The sequence below is a fragment of the Temnothorax nylanderi genome, unplaced genomic scaffold (assembly GCF_030848795.1).
Source record: "Temnothorax nylanderi isolate EJ_2023f unplaced genomic scaffold, tnyl_v1.0 TNYL_tig0015_pilon, whole genome shotgun sequence".
Taxonomy (NCBI): Eukaryota; Metazoa; Arthropoda; class Insecta; order Hymenoptera; family Formicidae; genus Temnothorax; species Temnothorax nylanderi.
In genome coordinates this window covers 1437791-1459344 of record NW_027249077.1, presented here as the reverse complement: position 1 = coordinate 1459344, position 21554 = coordinate 1437791, and the positions used below count along the sequence as shown (strand labels likewise).

Here is a 21554-nt window from a genome sequence, read left to right as displayed (position 1 = left end):
ACACTTACTTTAACAGTCGAAGTTTAGACTAAGGCTTTCTCTCGAGTTAATTAATTAAAATTGCACTAATAAAATTTCAGAATATCGCGTATATAAATGCAATAACGGAACGCGACAAAAATATTCGTGGAATTGATCAAACAATTGCAGTTTTATTCACTTGATTATCCATATTTAGGAGAACAGACAGAGAGACGAATTGCAATAAAACAAACTGCTACTAACTTGGTTTCGTCGATCATGTCCACTTCCTGAGGTGCTGTAATTGGTGTGTTGGAGTGACCAGCGGTCGGATCATCGTTAGCCAGTTCTCCATTAGTTGACGATACCACCTGTACACATCGTACAACGTTATTGCAAAGAAAACGATAACAAATATACAGGTCAATATCACATTAAGGGATTTTTACGTAACTATATAGATTTTATGTCTCAAATACTATATTGGATGTGAAAATCAGGAAAGAATCCTTTTTCCACTCTACTTGGATTTGATGATAAAGTAACATACACATCGAAAATTGATTTGTCCAAAGTCTACTTGCAAGTTACACAAAGAACCAAGTGAGATCTTACAAAGGGGGGGAGCGGAGATGAGAATTTAACGTAAGACAAGACTACTGTTGGTAACATAGATTCAATAAAGCAATATACTAAAGGAATAAAAGAAGCGTAAGTAATAAAGATCTGATCTTCCTCAAAAGTCATACGGTTTGTACGTGACGATGATGCTTTTGTTATTGCAAGTGCATAGGAAGACAAGTGATCTGTACTAATACCGGATTAGTATCTCATATCTAATTAAAGAAAGAAGGTAAGTCTCGATCACAATCGACACAAAGACAACATGCCGCAACAAATCAAATTGCACAGACTTCTAACTGACCATAATCCAGTGGTGCCTTGTCTAGAAATAGAGCGAACAGTTTAACTCCTGATAAATTGAGGCATCCCGTATACGTTGATATTATGAAGGTGTGAGACAAGAAAGATGATGGTTGGGGAAGAATAATGAATAATTTTGCCCTTAATCGATCTTTCCATATCACGTGGTATCTTTATAATCTTTAGGAATATTACGTTTCACAGGAAAAAGAGTGTATGAGATGAGATTAAGTATTTAATGTGTAATGAGATTTAACGTGTGAGTTTCAACGTCGCGTCTAAAAATCACGTTTCCTTCGCGGTTGCAAATGAATCAGCTGTTAAATAAGAGACGAGAAGATGCAAAGAAAGTCGAAAAAAAGGGAGAAGCTTCTGAGGGGAAGTCGAGAAAATGGCACGAGAGAGAGAGAGAGAGAGAGAGAGAGAGAGAGAGAGAGAGAGAGAGAGAGAGAGAGAGAGAGAGAGAGAGAGAGAGAGGGGAAGGACGGAAGATGCGCAGGTAAACTCACCTGTACAGAACCGTGCCTGTCAGCAGGTGTCAATGTACCACCGGCTCCTGATTGCTTCACAGTATCTGGCCACGTGGCTCCCACCCCCTTACCGCCCCCACCTCCCACCCCTCCACCTGCCACATCCTGAAGGAACAAGCATGACAATTTCGCAGTTGCGTCGCGTTAAACAGCTCCGCGAATAAACGCGAAGAACAGTAGAAAAAAAAAAGATGTCGAGGAGAGATCCGAGAGAGAAATCTTTTGGTACGTATATAGCATGGCGATCTGTGATGATAAAACGCGAGATTATCCGCGCATTAATAAGATAAATCTAATCCGATATTAATCTCTATATTCGGGAAGGGATGGAAATGCGGTTCGCTCTCTGATAAATGAGATGTACATAATTATCTACGCATCAAATATTTTTATATATTTCACTCTGATGAGCTACGAGAAGAGATGCAACGTATTTCCTGGCTCTAGCTTGTTACAAGCTGCTGAGCTACTTGAGCAACCAATAGAAAAATTACTTCTTCGTGCATGAGTTTATCGCTATCGCAGGTTTTGAATTGAACGTATTGGCTCGCACGACTTCGTCACGGTCCATCATCTATATTTAGTCACTCTAATAACGTTGCGCGAAAGGAAATTTATTGCCGCTATCAATCTGTTAATCGACTATTGATCTGAAAGACGTGAGTTCGCAGAGTTCACGCTCCACGATCGTTAAACCTCGCGCGACCTTGTTTCACGAGTAGAAAAACATTAATAATACGCATTATAAAATGTGACCGCGGGTATCTTTCCGACTATATAGTCATCTCCCAGCTGATAAGATAAAGTATGCATGAAGAAGTCGATTCAGCGTAACCTAAGGATGGCTTACATATCGGCCTTGCAACTCGAAGCGAACCTCATCCATCATGAGGATCACATCCTCCTCAAAATCATCGTACTCCTACAAATTGATACGCCATCATATTCGCGTTGGATTACGTGCTGAGAGAAACCGACAATAGGTTTGCGTGATGTGTTTTCGTTTTCTGTATTTAATACCAGCGCATGCCAGTATCTCCCCGCAAAATTTGTTTGTTTGATCTGTATCTCTACCCCGAGATAAACAAGAATTCTGAATCAAGGTCGTTGTTAAAACTCTGTTTTCGGTTCTTTCGCTACTGAGGCGTGTATCCATGCGGTTAACTCGAATAACAAATGGGCTACACACGTCCATGCTTTTTGGCTTAGAAGAAAAGAAAAGAAAAGAAAAGAAACGGAAGAAAACAAGGAATACCTTGTAAGCGGCGGGATGCCGATCGCGATTTGGTGATACGACGATCTCCTGGCCGGTTTGAAGGGATCCGACGGGCGTGGACTGTAACGAGAGAGAAAATGTTTGCTTTATATACATATATAGTGGACGAAAGTCTGTAATGAGCACTGTTATCGCACGCTTCTACGTATTTCACGAGGATATATGGATAACATACTTGGAGCTGGAAAGCGGACAGACAGACAGACAGACAAACAGACTTATTGACGAACTGTGCACTTTAATTTACGCTTAACAGAAGACCTGTGACATCACAATCACATTAGATCCCTATATACGAAAGGCCAGTCGGCCGTGACAAGTGGCAACGATTAGTTAGATAGAATATTGTGTGACAACGCAGCGATATTTTACTTATTTACTACATGAAGAATATGCGATTATATTGCAATGCGCAAAGATATCGAAGCTCAATTACTCGGCCGCAATTATCTGTCGCAAGATATTGTCGCTACTCGAGAGGCCATCACCAACCTTGTCGGACTTAGTTTTGCCGATATGCGAGGGGGCCGCCATCCGCAGCGCTCTGAGATTCTCGAAGTTCTCGAAGGATGGCTAGAGTTAGTGCATTGAGGGGGAAGGCAGCATGCAAACGTTAAAAATCAAATGTGAAACCGCTCTTCGGTACCGCATAGCTCTTTGTGTCGGGTCTGTTGGAATATAGGCGGGCGATTTACTTACCCAGCTGTCAGAATCTTTTCCCGACAAATCAATTTCATTTAGAAAATTACGACTGACAAAAAAGTTACAATCAAGAATTTATAAATAATTTGGAAGAAAGAGAATCTTTTTTTTACCGAAAAAAAGAGGAAACGGTATTGATTTTGCACCATCACTCGTAAATATTATTATCGTTATTTTTACATTTCAAAGATCAGAGTAATATTTTGATGAAAAATGCTTCGCACAGATTTTCTAATTATATAAGATTGCTCACAAATAAATGACGTGGGCGATAAAATGCCCGTTTTTTACTTTATTGGACAGGAAAATATATAGATAACGTCAATGCGAGATCACGATTCAGTCGTCGATTCGTTTTCTCTTAATGAAGCGACGACTGTTATCACCAACGTTCCCCGATACAACAAACAAGTTAACATGCACGCACTGACGTCATTGCTTTTGCAGATTACCGGATAAAAAGTAATCCGCTGAAAAGCTTTTTACATAAAAAAAGCTTTTTACATAACGTAAATAAATAAAAGATCATTTGACACACACCATTGTCTTGCCGGTCCAATCGAACTCGCCGTCGTTGACGAAACCACGTCTTTCATACAGATCGTGGAAGAGCTTCCTCAAGTACTCGTAGTCCGGCGTCTCGAAGAAGTCGAGCCTGCGTACGTAGCGCAGATACGTGGCCATCTCCTCGGGATGGCCGTCGCAGAGCACCTCGATCGGCGTCGCTCGTTTCGTGTCGCCGATCTTTTGGTAGCGCTCCTTCAGCGTGTCGGCCTTCAGCCCTTGCCACGGCAGGCTGCCGCGCAGGAAGTACATGAACATGTGACCCAACGCCTCCAGGTCGTCCCTTCTGCTTTGCTCTGTTTATGGTAAAACATACCTCTTGTATACTTCACATAGCTTTTGGCATTATCTGCATAATGGAAAATTTCATTCCGTGTTCCCGACGATATTAGAAGACACAAAATTCTTCGGGAAGCGCGTTATAAAAATGATATATTCGCGGCGGCTTCATCCTCAGCAGGTATCGTAAGTTCTGTCAAGTCCTCGGTACGCCGTAGGTATCTGTGTAATTTCACATTTAAAAGCTTATTAAAATTTAAATAACTTTAATTTACGTTACTTGAGGTTTAAAAGATTTCATGATACCTGCTGAAGATTAAAGCACTCGCCGCGCTTTCTCTCGAGCCAGATGGCTTAGCACGTGGCGGTTCGTTATGTAGTGCGACGCACGCACACATACACACACACACACACGACGAAACAAAAGTAAACGTCCGTTACCTTTGCCAAGATGCGTGTTAATGCTCATGTAACGCGCCGTGCCGGTGAGACTCTTGTGCTCCCGATACGGTATGTGCTTGTTCGTCTCCAGGTCTATATACTCTTTGGCTAGTCCAAAATCGATTATGTGAATGATTTTTTCCCGCTTGGTAGTGGATCGTCCTATCAGAAAATTTTCCGGCTTGATGTCGCGGTATATCAAATGCCGACTATGAACGTATTCTATCCTATGGAGCTGGAAAAAAAGAGATATTTGTGCATTTTATTCTACGTAGCAAAATTATAGATTTTCGTTCTCACGGTGCATTTTACTGTTGTAACAATTTTGAAATGATTTTTTACTTTCAAACAAATCCCTCAGGTGGTAAAAGGAGAAAAGCCCGAGGAGAATAGCGAATGTCAGACGATCGATGTCCGTGGGGTTTGCCGGACCTCAAACACCCAAGTCTGGTGTTTGAGATCGACCCCCTAAAGTGCGGTGTTTCAGAGTTAGTTTTGCGGGCCGAAAGTGTTACGGTAATGCGACTTACGAGCTGTGTGGCAATGTTGAGAACGGTCTTGAGGGTAAACCTTCTCCCGCAGAGGTCGAAGAGGTCCTCAAGGCTCGGACCGAGGAGCTCCATCACCAGAGCGTTGTACTTCCCGCACGGGCCGAAGTAGTACACCTCCGGTATACCCTCTATATGTGTGTTATGAACTATACCGATCGACAAAAGCAGATCACACCCCAGATTACCCCCAGTATGCGCGATATTATCAGTTTCGTCGCAACGGAACGTGTAAAAATGACATAAGAATAGTGTGACGATTGTAGATCAGGCAGATGTAACTCTACGACGATGAAAGATCTTGACAACGTCAAAAATAAGCACATATGCGAGGATGTTTAAAATTTTCTGATTAATTTCTCATTTGACGTGGATACGCGCACGCAGGAGCAAGAGAGAATGAAAAGATATACGGGATGAAGTTTACGTTTTTGCATTATTCTGAACACGATATTTCGCGAATATTTTTCACGAGCGACTTTGTAGAATACATAAAGCTCCAAATGGAACGTAACTTAATGCTTTAAGTTTCGGTATTACATGATGATTCTTTAAATAAATAATTCAGAAATATTGCCTCCAATGGGAATAATTATAAAGGTAATGATAATTAAAAATAATACAAGACTGACGAGAAACGTCGCTGTGTTTATCAAATGCACGGCTAATAGGTGTTCAATACTTGCTACGTGCAATATTGAAAATTATGAAGTTGCGACAAAAAAAACCTCGATATCTCCGCCGTGGAAAAACCGACTCGAAATTAGCCGAGGAATTAACCGTTAAAAGATAAAACGCGGAACAGCCTGTATATGAAAAAACGCGGTACCTTTATTTCTCCGGGGATGACGCACGAGGTGTACGTTTCCGATACAATCTCAATTCGTGACGCTAATTTGTGTCGAGCTTTAGTCAAGCGTGCGGAAATTACATGCGCGATTGTCTCACATGGGATTTAGCTAACTCAGGTCGTATTAAAATTGAAGTAAATTATATATCTCGCGTGTCGTATCGCGTCAAATTGCGCAAAGTCGATTCGAACTGCTGCGGGACTATTTTCTCGCAGCGTCATCGACGAAAGATTAACGGCACTCTAAAATATCGAAAACGTTTATTTGAGAGTTATCGACTTATCTTAGGCGTCGTAGAATTAATAATCTACCTTCTACTTCTCTCCGTCACTTTTTATAGACGTGTCTGTATTATATTTTACTGCGAATATACTTTAGCTCTTTCCTTTTCATTCTATTTTTTTTTATAATTCAATACTTAGATAATTCAATTCACACTCTCTAATTTCTTTTTACTGTATTTATGAATTCATGTCTTATTACACGAGATCTTGAACGTAATAGCGTGAAAGTGATACTCACCATGTGTACCTAATAATTTGTAAAACCTATATTCTAAATGTAGCTGTGGTGCCTTTGACTTCATTGGTTCCTGCAACGACAAGCGAGCAGGAGGGCTCAGCAGAGGTTCGTCGAGTTTTTCACGTATCGCGGTTACACAAAACGCCCGGTTTTCTTACTTACCATTTTAATTGCTACGTGCTCATTATTGTACAGGTTCTTCCCTGTAAAGAGAAAGGAAGGTCGATAAGCATTATAAATGAAATGATAGCCGGGAGGAAAGGGCACAGGGATAAATTATAAGGGAGAATTCCGAGGATGAGCGATGGCAAGTTATTATAGTAGGGCCTCCGGACGTGCAATTTTCCCTTCTAAAGTAACTGATTCAATTCGCGTACAATGGCCCGTTAGTACTATTGCACCGAGTTACGTGATGTTTCACAGATATTACGCCCCCGATGACAATATGATTGCGCGATAATTAAATGCCGCGCGATAGCTCCATGCTGCTACTGATTGCAGTCAACGTGAGAAAATTAGATCGTCGAGATCGGCTGCGGTACACGCGGTCACTGCGGAATTATGGTCGCCGGCTATGAAATTCTCGCGCAAACTTGTCGGGGGATGTTCCATTTAACGCAATCGCGTATATATAGCAATTAATCCGATAATTTGCGTTGTTTCAAAACGTGCATCGGATAGCAATAAAGCTGCGACGATCGCGATACCGTCGGGTAAATCTGTAATTTAAGTGCTGATCAAGAGTAAATTTTCGGCAAATAAAGAGCAGTTGGGGTATTATTTGACCAATACCCATAAACTATATCGATGTGAACAAAGGCCAGAACAATCCGATCATTTTTCCTCGAGGATATAAAGAAAAATAATGTTATACGTCGAATTACGAAGATAATTTTATCTTCAGGATACAAAACGATATTGGCTCGTTTCGTGTCGAGTTAGTTAATTGCCAAATTAAGACTGCTTTCATTGCAAATCTAAATAGCAATTAAAATGTAGGAATATGAGAATAGAAATAATATAATACAATTATAGTACAAATCTCTTTGTAAAATTCGATAATAAAGAGATAAACATACGGAACATTTCTACTCTCTACGAGTTACGGAGCGAAAACTTTTGAAAATAATATCCAGCAATTAATATTGAATTTAATTTTACAAGCGTGTGCTATACGCAGAGGCATGTACGTATCATGATCTGCACGTGACTTATGGAGAAATGACGGGGCAATCAGCTTCGCCGGACGCTACAGAAGCCGGCTAAAGCACAAAATTCAATTTTGTCGCGGTTTAATTTGATCTGCAAAGGCTTCTTCGCGAATCTAATAAATGAAACGCGCGTGCACTAAGTAGCGTGTTTTCTTATTTTTCAATATATACCTAAGCTAAGGAGCACGAACCGTCGAGCGAACTGTAGCATGTCGCAGAGTCGCGCGGCGACTTGTGCGCGACGCCATTCGAGGAGAATAGAATAATAAGAATAAAAATAAAAGGAGAGATAGCGAACGCTGTAAGGAGTGTGCAGCGAAGATAAGAGAAATGTGCGGAAAAGCTACGTCACGAGTCTTATCGTTTAATCCTTCGAATCCTTCGGGGATTTACCTAAAATAATCGAGAATGTAATCTCTCTTAAAATTAGCCGGCACAGGCGAGCCATGTGTTTTCTTTTTTTTAAAGCGAGCGAATGTATGGCGCGTTTCTCGTTTCCTATTCGCGAGCGGTCTCTTATCCGGATAACGTAGGGTGGCCGTAAACCGACGACGAGGATAATATCACGCGTCGTTGACGCTACTTGACGTCCACGTGAAGAAAAATGAAGCACTCGGGGCCTCGTCGCTCGAACGAAAGCACATTCCTGCGGCCACTTGCGCACCTACCTGCGGAGACATAAAGGATGCGGGCCGGAACGCACGAACGAACGAACGAACGAACGAAACTCTTCGCCAGAAGCGAAGGTCAATGACTCGCTCGCTCGCTCACTCGCTTGTTCGCGCGCGCGCGCGCGGGCGCGCGGGCGCGTTCTGCAATTAGCGGTTCGATACTTTCGCGATAATTAGCGCGACGGCCGCGCTTCTTCGGCCGCTTTATTCCCGCTCGCTCGCCGATGCGCGTCGCCGATTATTTCGGATAAAGGTGGCCACGCCCTTGTACACAGGGCCAGCTGTCGCATCGCCGCCTCACGACCAACCCTGCGACCGCGGAGGACTCGTGGCTTCCTCGACAGGAAGCACCGATGACACCGTCGAATACAGATATTGCGAAGATGTCGATATATCGGTTGGCCGTTGTATGACTACGCGGCCCGCGCTCAATCGCTTTTCTCGTGAAGTCATATACGCTTTAGTCATATTCTATCTTTTTAAATTAATAATAATAATTCTTAGAGGAAATGATAAGCGACGTGTCAATGATAACAGCAATAACGGCGACGATGTAAAATAAATTATAATTAATAGTTAACATCGTTGCACAGTTCATTATATTAATTTCGTGCCCCTATCAGGATGATCTTTCTCAAGCCTTCCGCAGTTTCGTTGCAGAAGTCTCCGCGGGGTTCCCTCCTTGACGTTATTGTGCGAAATACATTTCGCTGTGTTTTACTAATGTCGCTTCTAATTGCAAGAATACAGATATTGTAAGAAAACCGGTGTTATTTATAATCACTTGAAAGCTGCATGTACTTTCTCAGAAGTATTTCCTGCAAATGCTAATTTTTACTCCAGATACCGAATCAATTTTCTTAAGCGGAGAGATATCCGCGATATAATCGTGCACGCCAGTAATAAATAGCAATACTGATAACGACGTAAAACGAGTCGTGATCGATGGCGTAAAATAAAGTGTTGCGTATGAAATAATGGTTGCATTTTTGCACGACACGTCCGAGGTGCTCGGCGCGCGTTAAGGGAACGATCGATTGAACCCGGCCGTAAAGAGCTACCGAGAGGATCCTTTCATCGGGCGGCCACTCTTCGTGGATATAACCAGTCTTACCGGTGCGAACGGGTGCCGCACGGCGAGAGAGCACAGGCAAAAATTGCCACGACGGAGAGCGTGGAAAACTATCGACCTGACACCGAGCGCGAGTCCGTACGGAGGTACCGAACGCAGCGGAGACCCGTCAGACAAAAAAAAGACATCGAGTTCAGAAAGGGTCGTCACATCCTGCCCGAGCGAGCGAGTGAGCCAGGGTTTCTAAGATTTTAACAAGCTTATTTCGGTGATCACGATAAGCAGGAGAATATAGACTACAGAGTATATTACATAGAAAATCGATGGAAAGTGACGGGAATATTTTCGAGAAGTTTGAAACGTTTCAATTTTCAAAGACTTTAACCCTCTATAACCGGATTTTTTTTAATAATTAAATGAAAAGCAATGATTAAATCATTCATCAAATCATTGAAACTTCAAAAGCATAGATAAGTGGGTATGTAATTTTTTAATCATGTCGTTATAGAGAATTAAATTGTTAAATACCCAAGCTCTTGAACGTACAAAATCGAATCAGGAATACATTTCTGATAATATCTCGACATAGCTATTATTTTTAACGTCGCGCTTACTCGCGCATTTTAGCCTTCACATTTTGTTTGTTTTCGGAAGGTCTTCTCTAGAGCTAACGAAAGATAAACGCTGTCCACTAACGCCAGCACCACGGCGGCTACTAATGGGAAACTCGGCCCTGATCCCACCCCTTTCCGCCGTCTTCTTTTCGCCGATGGTCTCCTCGTCCACCTTCTCCTCTCCCTTTCTCGCTTAATCTGCGATTAACGCACGAGCACGCGGAGACAATGAGAAAGATAAAGAGGATGTTGAAAGGATTGGAACCGAATAGGCATGAGACTCATGAGAGGGGAGCGTGCGCCACGGCGTGCAAAATGAACACACGCACATGCATCCCCTTGCACGGCTTCGCGAGGGTATATACCCTACCGCGACGTATGCACAGAGACCGCGTGCGCGTGGGAGGATTAACCCTTTCGCTACTCTGCATCTACCGGAAAAACGTCCGGGAGAAAGTGCGTGACGCCTGGGGCACGTATACTCTCGTATACTCCGGCCTGGCTAGAATTGCAAAGCGGAGTGGCGAAAGTAGCAAGAAAAAACTGTAGAAACGGTATAATCGCTACAATTTTCTCTGAATGAAACGATTAAGTCACCGGTGTCCTCCTCTTATCTAAAACTTAAAACGCAAAGATTGCTCTAATCGTTGCAACGCCATTGAGAATAATTAATTAGGTGTTTTAATTCTTAATTATGTTTCTCGTTTTACAATCGGCATATTCGCGGACAATTTATCGGCTAACGTAGACGTAAAGATCAGTTTAGACCATGAAGTTATAGTGGAAATTTGTTTTGACGATTCCGTGCCAAGCTTCGAAGTTAATCATACACCTTGAGGTAAGTCGAGACACTCGAGACGGTTACCGCGCGAGATTAGATCACACGCATCGTAAGTACTTACGCATCAATATATTTTATTTTGACGCTTGGCACAAATCCATCAGAATGAATTTCCGAATATGCATTCGCCGTAATCGTCATAGTCTTGAAGGTATTGCAGGTATAGAAACTTTAATATTTCATGAAAAAAAAACCGTATTGGATGAAAAAAATAGAAAGTCTTTAGGAAGATGAAAGATTTAAGAATCATTCCATAATTTTTTGTACAATATAAAATACATTTTATTAATTATTCTGTGAACGCTTTGCAAGATTTAAGAAAGATTGAATTAATGTTATAAAACGCATTTAAATTATTTTGGAATCGTGCTGTCATCTTGAGAAACAATTTCGATTCCGTAATACACGCGCGTTTCGTCCCGTTTCGCCGCTCGCGGCTCGTCGTTTCGGAAACCTTTATTCTATTATTACGATGCTCCGGCTGATGACTCCAGTTATGAGTACATACAGTAATATACCTGCCGCCGCGGCCGTCGCAAATTTCGGAAAGGATCGATATCGCGCGACGATTAATCGGGCGAATTACGGTCGTCGCTGAAGGAGCGAATAGACGACGCGAAATGCAGCGACGTGTAACTATAAATACCTAAAATATTTCCATCCATTATTTCTACCGGATTGGAGAGAGAGGCGACAAAAAATTGCGAGTTTGCGCAACAACTCGTAATGCACACCTGACGATTTTCAATTTACTTCTCGCTTTGTTATATAGTCGCAACACTCATTTCCTCGGCTACAACATATCGAGAAACCAATAACTCTAAACTCTTTCGTTTCTCAAGTATTTCGTTTGCAAGAATACCGCCATGTTAATTATCGGCATGTTAATTACAGGAAAACTACGCAGGGAGGAGCCTTATTAGCGATTCCGTCAAGGAAAACCCGTCATCCAGGATGTCGCATCACGATTTCGTAAGGCGCACGCGCGTTTTATCAGAGACTGATAGCGTGGCTTCTGCGAAGGTGATCGAAATCGTATCGAATTGTTTCGCAAATTGACGCAACACGGTACATCATTAACGCTCCAAGTGTTGAAAGTTGAAATTGAAGTGCCACCACCGTTGATTTGCAACAGTATAGCCATGATGACGATGTAAATAGACAAATGAGAATTAATATTCATTTACGATGTAAGTAGGCAAATGAGAATTAATGTCGTATTCATTTATCATATCGATTCTTCACGTCTGCAATTCAACTCGCGTATATTAAGTGTCTAAGCCTCTGTACGATTCGGGAAATATCCTCGTCGTGAAAGCGTATGAGAGGCTCTGTACTTTTGTTACCTAACAAAACTTGGGTTCTGTTAGGTAACGAAACTTTGTCGTCGCTAAAGTATCCGAGTTAAACTTTCGACGGTACAGTTTGACAAGTGCTTTGCAATTGTGTGTGCGGTAAATTTGATATCGTTTATCTCGATCGTTTCTACTGTTTAATGAAAAGGATATTTCACGCGTTATTGCACAATTATTATATTATCTCCGTACTGTAAAGTATTAACATATTGAACGTTTCATCGTTATATTGAATAAAACGAATGAAACATACAGATTTGGCGCAATAACGTCGCATGGGATTGCGTCATGAGGATGTTTCACTGCGAAATCGCAGTGAAAACACGATCGTTAGCAAGGCCGAGGAAAAGGAACAAGAGCCTATGAAATGAGAAATAATTATTCTATCAAGTAAACGGTTAAAATAAGTCAATAGATAAACTGTATGAGAACTAAGAAATTGTCATTAATATGAAACGGTGATAACTGTATGATTACTGCATGATTACAAAGTAGAAATTATATACAGAAATACGTGAATAGTCATTAAGTAATATTATTGTTGTCCATCTCTCTCTTTTCTTAATAAAAATAGGATAATTGTGCGCTATCATATAAGTAGCATGATTTTCTTTAGATCTTTTATCGATTCCTGCTCTTGCAAAGTCCTCGGGGGTAACATATCCTCACGCGATGAGGATATCCTGAAATTTTTCTTCTTACCCGATCTATATTACATTTTATAGATTGTATCATTTTTTTAATGGTTCATTTGTAATGATATTATCGTAACGACTGCCAGGAAATTCTTTCGCGCTGTAGGGGAATGTATAATGGAGAATGCGCAAGGGAGAGGATAATTTCGAAAGCATGGTAGAGCGATGTAGGACCTTGAGGATCCCTCGGCAGTCGACGTGTCTTCTCCGACCGTTACTATGGGCAGCTGTCCGCCACACCGCCGTGAAATGGTACGAACTGGCAACGTTCGATGTTGCGAGCTTCGAGAGAGAAATGGCATAAAGTAGGCACGGTCGATGGTTCCCGAGGGCACTATGGCGAGCAACGGAAAAACGTGTTAGAGCGACAGAGGAGACGGCTGCAGGTGTTGCGAGTGAAACGTCGAAGCGAACGACACGTGCAATTCGACGCGTCTGTTGACGCCAAGAGCCATCGAGCTGTGTTAAAATACAAATTATTTCCGCCGCCTAAATGCTTCAATATTTGTAATGCAAATAGCGATAAGGATATTATTTCGGAATTATTGTACAAATTGCGCGTCTGATATTCTGTAATTGTGTAAAAAACTGTAAAAAAAAGAAACTACAATTTGTTGGAGAAAGTGCTCAACATGTACAAAAGTCTATTATATATCAAGTAATTATCTAGAAATTATCATCACAGAAAATTCGAAATTTTTTAACACTATAATATATTCGTAAGTTTAATATCAGTAAAATCAGAATGTGTATTTAATGGAAATAAAAAGTGTTATGAGTAATGGCATTCAATCAAGTTTTACTTAATGGAAAATCTATCCCATTGACTAGAGAACGCGCTTCTCCGGCGTTGTTTTCCGATATAGGCGACCGATACGTCTGTGGCGTGGCAACTGTTCCATTAAATTAATTTGAGTCAGGGAGAGCCAATAATACGGATTACGACTAAGCCTGCGGCGAAAATAGGACGTCGTATTTATTAACGCGGAAGTTCGGCACCGATTTAAGGACACGGCGGCAAATTTCCGACGATCCGCCATCTGAGGGGCCGTACGGGACTATTTTTAAACTTCACTTGCAACGATAACGAAGGGTTAACACGCGTGGAAGAATGTCGAAGGTGTGCGGAAGAACGGCCCGAGATGAAGAAAAGGAAAAAACGGCGGATCGATAAGCACGGCCGTCGATCGTCGCGCGATTAGAACGCGGCTGTTGATTTATTTGTCGCGGTTGCAGATAAGGAGACCTTATTTCTCAGCCAATTTCGGATCGACTTTTAACCGACTTCTGACTCACACTTACTAAGATATTTAATATTACAATTTTTCACACGAACAGCGAATAATGTCATACTAGATTTTGATTAAAAAAAAGAAAAGACCATTTAAATCTTTTAGAAGATGTCAGAAGTAAGAACCATCTAAAAAATATGAAATGCATATGAAATATGTATTTGATGTTTACGTGTCAACAGTAATACGAGACGTTCCGCATTCCAACTTCATCCTCATTAGAGACTCTTCGATCTGCCCCTCCCTTCTCTCTTTTATCACTTTTCATAGAATGTCCCACTTTTGCCATATTATTTTTAGTGAACCTAGCACCCGACTTTCGAAAAATTAATTTTTTTTTACGGAAAACGTTAGCATTTCGTTTGTAGTTGTTTGTAGTAACAAAAATTTCGTTTGTAGTTCAATACATTAAAAATTATAAACATTTAAAAAATGACTCGCACCCCACTTTGAGATATCTCAAATCCGCTTACGCCATCTTCTTCAGAATCGTTTGTAGTTGTTTGTAGTGCTTTTCTTTTCGTTTGTAGTTGCACCGTTTAAAAGTTACAACAATTTAAAAAAATAAAAAAACCTAACTTTGCCAATTTTGGAGATATCTCAAATCCGCTTGCGCCATCTTCTTCAGAATCGTTTGTAGTTGTTTGTAGTGCTTTTCTTTTCGTTTGTAGTTGCACCGTTTAAAAGTTACAACAATTAAAAAAAATAAAAAAACTTAACTTTGCCAATTTTGGAGATATCTCAAATCCGCTTGCGCCATCTTCTTCAGAATCGTTTGTAGTTGTATGTAGTGCTTTTCTTTTCGTTTGTAGTTGCACCGTTTAAAAGTTACAACAATTTAAAAAAATAAAAAAACCTAACTTTGCCAATTTTTGAGATATCTCAAATCCGCTTGCGCCATCTTCTTCAGAATCGTTTGTAGTTGTTTGTAGTGCTTTTCTTTTCGTTTGTAGTTGCACCGTTTAAAAGTTACAACAATTAAAAAAATAAAAAAAACCTAACTTTGCCAATTTTTGAGATATCTCAAATCCGCTTGCGCCATCTTCTTCAGAATCGTTTGTAGTTGTTTGTAGTGCTTTTCTTTTCGTTTGTAGTTGCACCGTTTAAAAGTTACAACAATTTAAAAAAATTTCAGATATCTCCAAAATTGGCAAAGTTAGGTTTTTATTATTATTTTAAATTGTTGTAACTTTTAAACGGTGCAACTACAAACGAAAAGAAAAGCACTACAAACAACTACAAACGATTCTGAAGAAGATGGCGCAAGCGGATTTGAGATATCTCAAAAATTGGCAAGTTAGGTTTTTATTATTTTTTTAAATTGTTGTAACTTTTAAACGGTGCAACTACAAACGAAAAGAAAAGCACTACAAACAACTACAAACGATTCTGAAGAAGATGGCGCAAGCGGATTTGAGATATCTCCAAAATTGGCAAAGTTAGGTTTTTATTATTTTTTTAAATTGTTGTAACTTTTAAACGGTGCAACTACAAACGAAAAGAAAAGCACTACAAACAACTACAAACGATTCTGAAGAAGATGGCGCAAGCGGATTTGAGATATCTCCAAAATTGGCAAAGTTAGGTTTTTATTATTTTTTTAAATTGTTGTAACTTTTAAACGGTGCAACTACAAACGAAAAGAAAAGCACTACAAACAACTACAAACGATTCTGAAGAAGATGGCGCAAGCGGATTTGAGATATCTCCAAAATTGGCAAAGTTAGGTTTTTATTATTATTTTAAATTGTTGTAACTTTTAAACGGTGCAACTACAAACGAAAAGAAAAGCACTACAAACAACTACAAACGATTCTGAAGAAGATGGCGCAAGCGGATTTGAGATATCTCAAAAATTGGCAAAGTTAGGTTTTTATTATTTTTTTAAATTGTTGTAACTTTTAAACGGTGCAACTACAAACGAAAAGAAAAGCACTACAAACAACTACAAACGATTCTGAAGAAGATGGCGCAAGCGGATTTGAGATATCTCCAAAATTGGCAAAGTTAGGTTTTTATTATTTTTTTAAATTGTTGTAACTTTTAAACGGTGCAACTACAAACGAAAAGAAAAGCACTACAAACAACTACAAACGATTCTGAAGAAGATGGCGCAAGCGGATTTGAGATATCTCAAAAATTGGCAAGTTAGGTTTTTTTATTTTTTTAAATTGTTGTAACTTTTAAACAGTGCAACTACAAACGAAAAGAAAAGCACTACAAACAACTACAAACGATTCTGAAGAAGATGGCGCAAGCGGATTTGAGATATCTCCAAAATTGGCAAAGTTAGGTTTTTTTATTTTTTTAAATTGTTGTAACTTTTAAACGGTGCAACTACAAACGAAAAGAAAAGCACTACAAACAACTACAAACGATTCTGAAGAAGATGGCGCAAGCGGATTTGAGATATCTCAAAAATTGGCAAAGTTAGGTTTTTTTATTTTTTTAAATTGTTGTAACTTTTAAACGGTGCAACTACAAACGAAAAGAAAAGCACTACAAACAACTACAAACGATTCTGAAGAAGATGGCGCAAGCGGATTTGAGATATCTCCAAAATGGGCAAAGTTAGGTTTTTATTATTTTTTTAAATTGTTGTAACTTTTAAACGGTGCAACTACAAACGAAAAGAAAAGCACTACAAACAACTACAAACGATTCTGAAGAAGATGGCGCAAGCGGATTTGAGATATCTCAAAAATTGGCAGTTAGGTTTTTTTTATTTTTTTAAATTGTTGTAACTTTTAAACAGTGCAACTACAAACGAAAAGAAAAGCACTACAAACAACTACAAACGATTCTGAAGAAGATGGCGCAAGCGGATTTGAGATATCTCCAAAATGGGCAAAGTTAGGTTTTTATTATTTTTTTAAATTGTTGTAACTTTTAAACGGTGCAACTACAAACGAAAAGAAAAGCACTACAAACAACTACAAACGATTCTGAAGAAGATGGCGCAAGCGGATTTGAGATATCTCAAAAATTGGCAGTTAGGTTTTTTTTATTTTTTTAAATTGTTGTAACTTTTAAACGGTGCAACTACAAACGAAAAGAAAAGCACTACAAACAACTACAAACGATTCTGAAGAAGATGGCGTAAGCGGATTTGAGATATCTCAAAGTGGGGTGCGAGTCATTTTTTAAATGTTTATAATTTTTAATGTATTGAACTACAAACGAAATTTTTGTTACTACAAACAACTACAAACGAAATGCTAACGTTTTCCGTAAAAAAAAATTAATTTTTCGAAAGTCGGGTGCTAGGTTCACTTTTCATAGAATGTCCCACTTTTGCCATATTATTTTTAGCGGAAAATTCTTTGACCGTTTCGTAATAGATTCTTCATTAACAAAAATGTTAGGGAAGATCATTATCGTATCTTTCTCAAGGCATGTATCTTCATAATTAAGTCTCAAATTGGTAATCCATATTTGAAATTAATCGAAGAACATTCGAGCCATTTTATTTCCTCGAGTTTAGTTTATTAGAAATTATTTTCCAATCATCGGTTATACTTGAAAATTATAGCTGTCATTTTGATCGAAAGGAGAACTCCAAATTGGCTGAGGAATCTGTCACAATAAAAAAATAATTGCGATAAAACTGGGACGCGCTCCGTGATCCTTATTGACTCCAAATTGACCGAATAATCTATCGTTGGAAAATAACGCGATAGAAATGGTACACTCTGTATACCGCGCCGCGCGATAACATGCGACCCATTTCCACCCTCGCGTAAGTCAGCCAGGGACGAAGAGAATAGGGAGCTGGGTGTAATTAGCACTCAAGACACCCACTCGGATCATTAATGGGAAACATCGCCGGATGTCGCCGGCTTCTAGACGAATTCAATTTCGAACGTCTTCGAGCGACGTCGAAGCATGAGAAAAAAAAAGACTTTCTGGCAAAATATAATACACGTGTTCGCCACTCTTCGATTCGATCGTCCTTCTCTAATAATACATGCTCATTGGACGCTACGGCAATTTTTCGACCTAAAATTAGAGAAGCAAGCTTTTTCGCTTTTATGTCTCAATACTGACAATTGTAATATCTTCATGTCCAGTTTCCACGTGTAAATACTTCGAGTCCAAGATGTATAAATGTCAGAGAGCCTGTTTTTCATCGCGTCAAAGATATCAAAAGGAGTAATAAAAAAAAGTGATAATTTCCAGTTTCAGATAGTCACAACATTGCATATTAATACTCTATAAATAGCACAAAGTGTATTTCGAAATGATAAAGTTCGAAATACATTTTGAACTATTTATAGAATATTAATATGCAATGTTAATATGCAAGTGTATTTCGAAATGACAAAGTTCGAAAACAAGCTGAGCGTTTGAAAAGCTCTCACATACGGAAGTGAATATCTCTTTTCACAGCAAGAATTTTGATGTGCTCCGCGATACGTCCTGCGCATCCGCGAATAGCGCCGTAGTGAAACCAAGTCCGATAGCGCGATGGCGGTGAATAAAAAAAAAAAACGAGCGCGCGATCGACCTAGATATATCATCGAGTGTGAAGAGCACCCGCGTCCCATTCGCGAATAATGAAAGCATTAATTAAAAATTGATCGCGAATTAGCTCTCACGCTTCGTCACCCTCGCGTCTGATAAAGCAATATTTATACATTCGTGACGGAATTAAATAATTATCAAGGAAACGTGCGGAAAGCGCGATCGCTCTCTGCACTCGAGAGACCTCGAGGGATTCAACAATGTCGTAACTCTATAGCTATTTTATCGCGATTAGCGCGAGTGCTTTCGCTTCTACGTTTCGCTAAGAGCATCTGCCTCGGATTCGCTCGCGCGATCCGTTGCTATCTGATTCGAGCCGCGAGGAAGGAAGCGAGTCCGCTGCGCAGAGGAGCGCAACAGGTCCGAAGGTATGCCCTATGATACGGAGCGTAAGAGTGTAGAAGCAAGAGTGAAATGTAGGGCAACCGGAGGCGGAGGCGGCGACGGCGGTGGCGGCGGCGGCGGCGCTGGCCGTCAGGCTCCGCAATTTCGAAAATATTAAATCGGACCGCCCGGTTGCCAGGCCGAGTCGCCAGGCGAACGAACGATGCGATGGCGCGATCGACCGTCGTAGACATAGGCTTAGACACGTAGGTGTGAATGTAGGTCAGGGTACCAGCACGTGCAGCGGAGCCAGGCCGCGTGTAACGCCGGGGAAGAATACGTCGAAGGACAGCGGAGAGTATACGGATAAGTATCCAGGCGGGTACTTGAACGGCAGTACTCGTCGGCGAGCAGACCTCGATAATTTTCAACTGGAACGCTGTTTACCCGGAGCTCTCATTGTCAGAGACCATCTTCCAGGCTATTTCAAACCTCGATACGCCGGACAAAGGTTAATGGACTGGTTTCGCTGGACAAGGCAGACGCTTGAATCATCACCGAAGAGTAACGTTCGTTCTCGAGTACCATCGCGCCGATATCGATATCGTCGCGTGAAACATCAGTTAGCAGTGATGCAGCTGCGCCGCGTATAGACGGTGTCCCAGAACTGTCGCCGCTCCTTTCGTCTCTGTGAATTCTCTTTTAGCTAATTTGAAATCAATTTCTCCTCGGTGCAGCGAAGCGATAGAGATTCCGGATTATAAACAAGAATATGAAGAACTTTGTCGAGCAGTTTCTAAGGCGCGGATATGCAACATAGAGCTCACGCGTTAATAGACTTTTCCTCAGATCCTGTGACATTTAACATAATTTTGCCTCTGTGAAGCAAAGGCTGATTGATCGAGGGATAGTAGGATCTGGAACACCCTGTATAGGTGATCGAGGAATTCTAGACGCGTTTAGGCCTTCGCCACCGAGAAGACCTCGCTATCGCCAGGCCCTTCTGGTTTCGTGTTGCGAACCCGGCAACAGAACAGTTTCCTCCGGTGACGGACCGCGGAACGAGGACGACGCGCAAAAACGTCCGACCGCCTCTTGTCGGACTATTGTTCGCGAGCGCTCGAAAGAAAAAAAAAGGCAGGAGGGCCGATCGTAGATCGCTCTCTCAGGCGCGTTTAATTTCACTCACGACTTGCACGCAGCGCTGAGCAACCGTTACCGGCCAGCAACGCTTTTATAGCTGTATTTTTAACCCTGGACGAGTAACGCCGCGCCGTGCCGCGATGTTGGCGATTCCGCGCGTACCGTCTTCGAATATATCTTCTAAAATCGATATTTTCGAAAGTGTTCGCCTCTTTTCGCCGCGCCACGTATTTTCTAGATGATAAATCTTCATCACGAGCGCGGTTCTCGGTGGACGAAGTATTGACTTTTTCGCGTATAGGCAGGTATTCCTGGACTTTGTTGCGGATGTAAGAAGGTAACAGCTATAACGAACGTTACGTTCGTAAGGACGACGTCAGCGCGATAAATCGACCTACGTACGTAAATCCGTTATAACATTTCGCCGACCGAGCGTGCCGTAAATCAGGCAGCATTTGTGCCGAAGGTATTTACATTAAATGACTTGAGCGATTAATATCGCGGACGAAGTATTCGGCGAGGTTTTGTCAAGACCAGAGAAATGATTGACGATTTTGAGATGATCGAGGGCGAGATACGTGCGACGGTATAAGTTTTCAATGACAAATCGACGTGGGAGAAGAAACTGTTGTACGTGACCAGGGAAGTAACAGGTATCGGAAACGATGGCAATCGGAAACGACGATAGATAGTTTAAATTAACGTTGATTAATACGCACCACGCCCCTCGACTTAATCAGGAAAACTCGACTCGGAGAAAGTTGCTGCAACGACATCGCGAAACCGCCGCGCGCCGGCAGTCCGCGTGGGCATCAGTCATTGCCAGTCGGAGTAATAACTCGAAGAGCGGCGCGTGTTGGAGCCGCGGAGCGCGCCGACGATAATGCACTTGCAACGGCGCGAACGCACATGTCTCATTTCGATGCGACAACGCAACGGCGCGAAACCTTCAACGAGACGCGCAATATAATTTTTATTCAAGCCGACGAGCGTCACGAGGGACGGCAAGAGCGCGCGTTCGTGCGAACGAAAGAAGAAAATAAGTGAAAACTACCTGGAAACACCCGAAGTGCAGTGTTTTTGTCGCAAACAGAGAAATTGGATCGTTATCGTAAAATGATTCTGGAAATATGAATGATTCGGTCGGCGTGTCTAGCGAAATCTATTTTGTTTCATGATAAAGTTTTATGATAAATGATTACTGGATATTTAAC

General features: G+C 41.0%; 1 protein-coding gene and 1 long non-coding RNA gene across 14 annotated transcripts in view; one reads left to right on the top strand and one right to left on the bottom strand.

The window, feature by feature from the left end:
• Gish (casein kinase I gish) overlaps nucleotides 1-21554 on the bottom strand; it is a 39194-nt gene that overhangs the window by 7966 nt on the left and 9674 nt on the right. For 3 of the 13 annotated variants that reach the window (XM_071698366.1, XM_071698371.1, XM_071698372.1), the window contains exons 2-10: nucleotides 6761-6801; nucleotides 6599-6668; nucleotides 5208-5374; nucleotides 4678-4912; nucleotides 3934-4253; nucleotides 2671-2751; nucleotides 1395-1520; nucleotides 887-907; nucleotides 226-332 (exon numbers count right to left, since the gene is read on the bottom strand). In XM_071698366.1, the coding sequence (XP_071554467.1) occupies nucleotides 226-332; nucleotides 887-907; nucleotides 1395-1520; nucleotides 2671-2751; nucleotides 3934-4253; nucleotides 4678-4912; nucleotides 5208-5374; nucleotides 6599-6668; nucleotides 6761-6801 (1168 nt within the window). Of the gene's footprint in view, nucleotides 1-225; nucleotides 333-886; nucleotides 908-1394; nucleotides 1521-2670; nucleotides 2752-3183; nucleotides 3265-3933; nucleotides 4254-4677; nucleotides 4913-5207; nucleotides 5375-6598; nucleotides 6669-6760; nucleotides 6802-21554 lie in introns of all 13 variants that reach the window. The other 10 variants (XM_071698368.1, XM_071698373.1, XM_071698375.1 and 7 more) reach the window with 6 other exon arrangements.
• LOC139768326 (uncharacterized) lies at nucleotides 271-13849 on the top strand. Its single transcript, XR_011717332.1, has 2 exons — nucleotides 271-383; nucleotides 11902-13849. It is a non-coding gene; the product is annotated as an uncharacterized lncRNA (long non-coding RNA).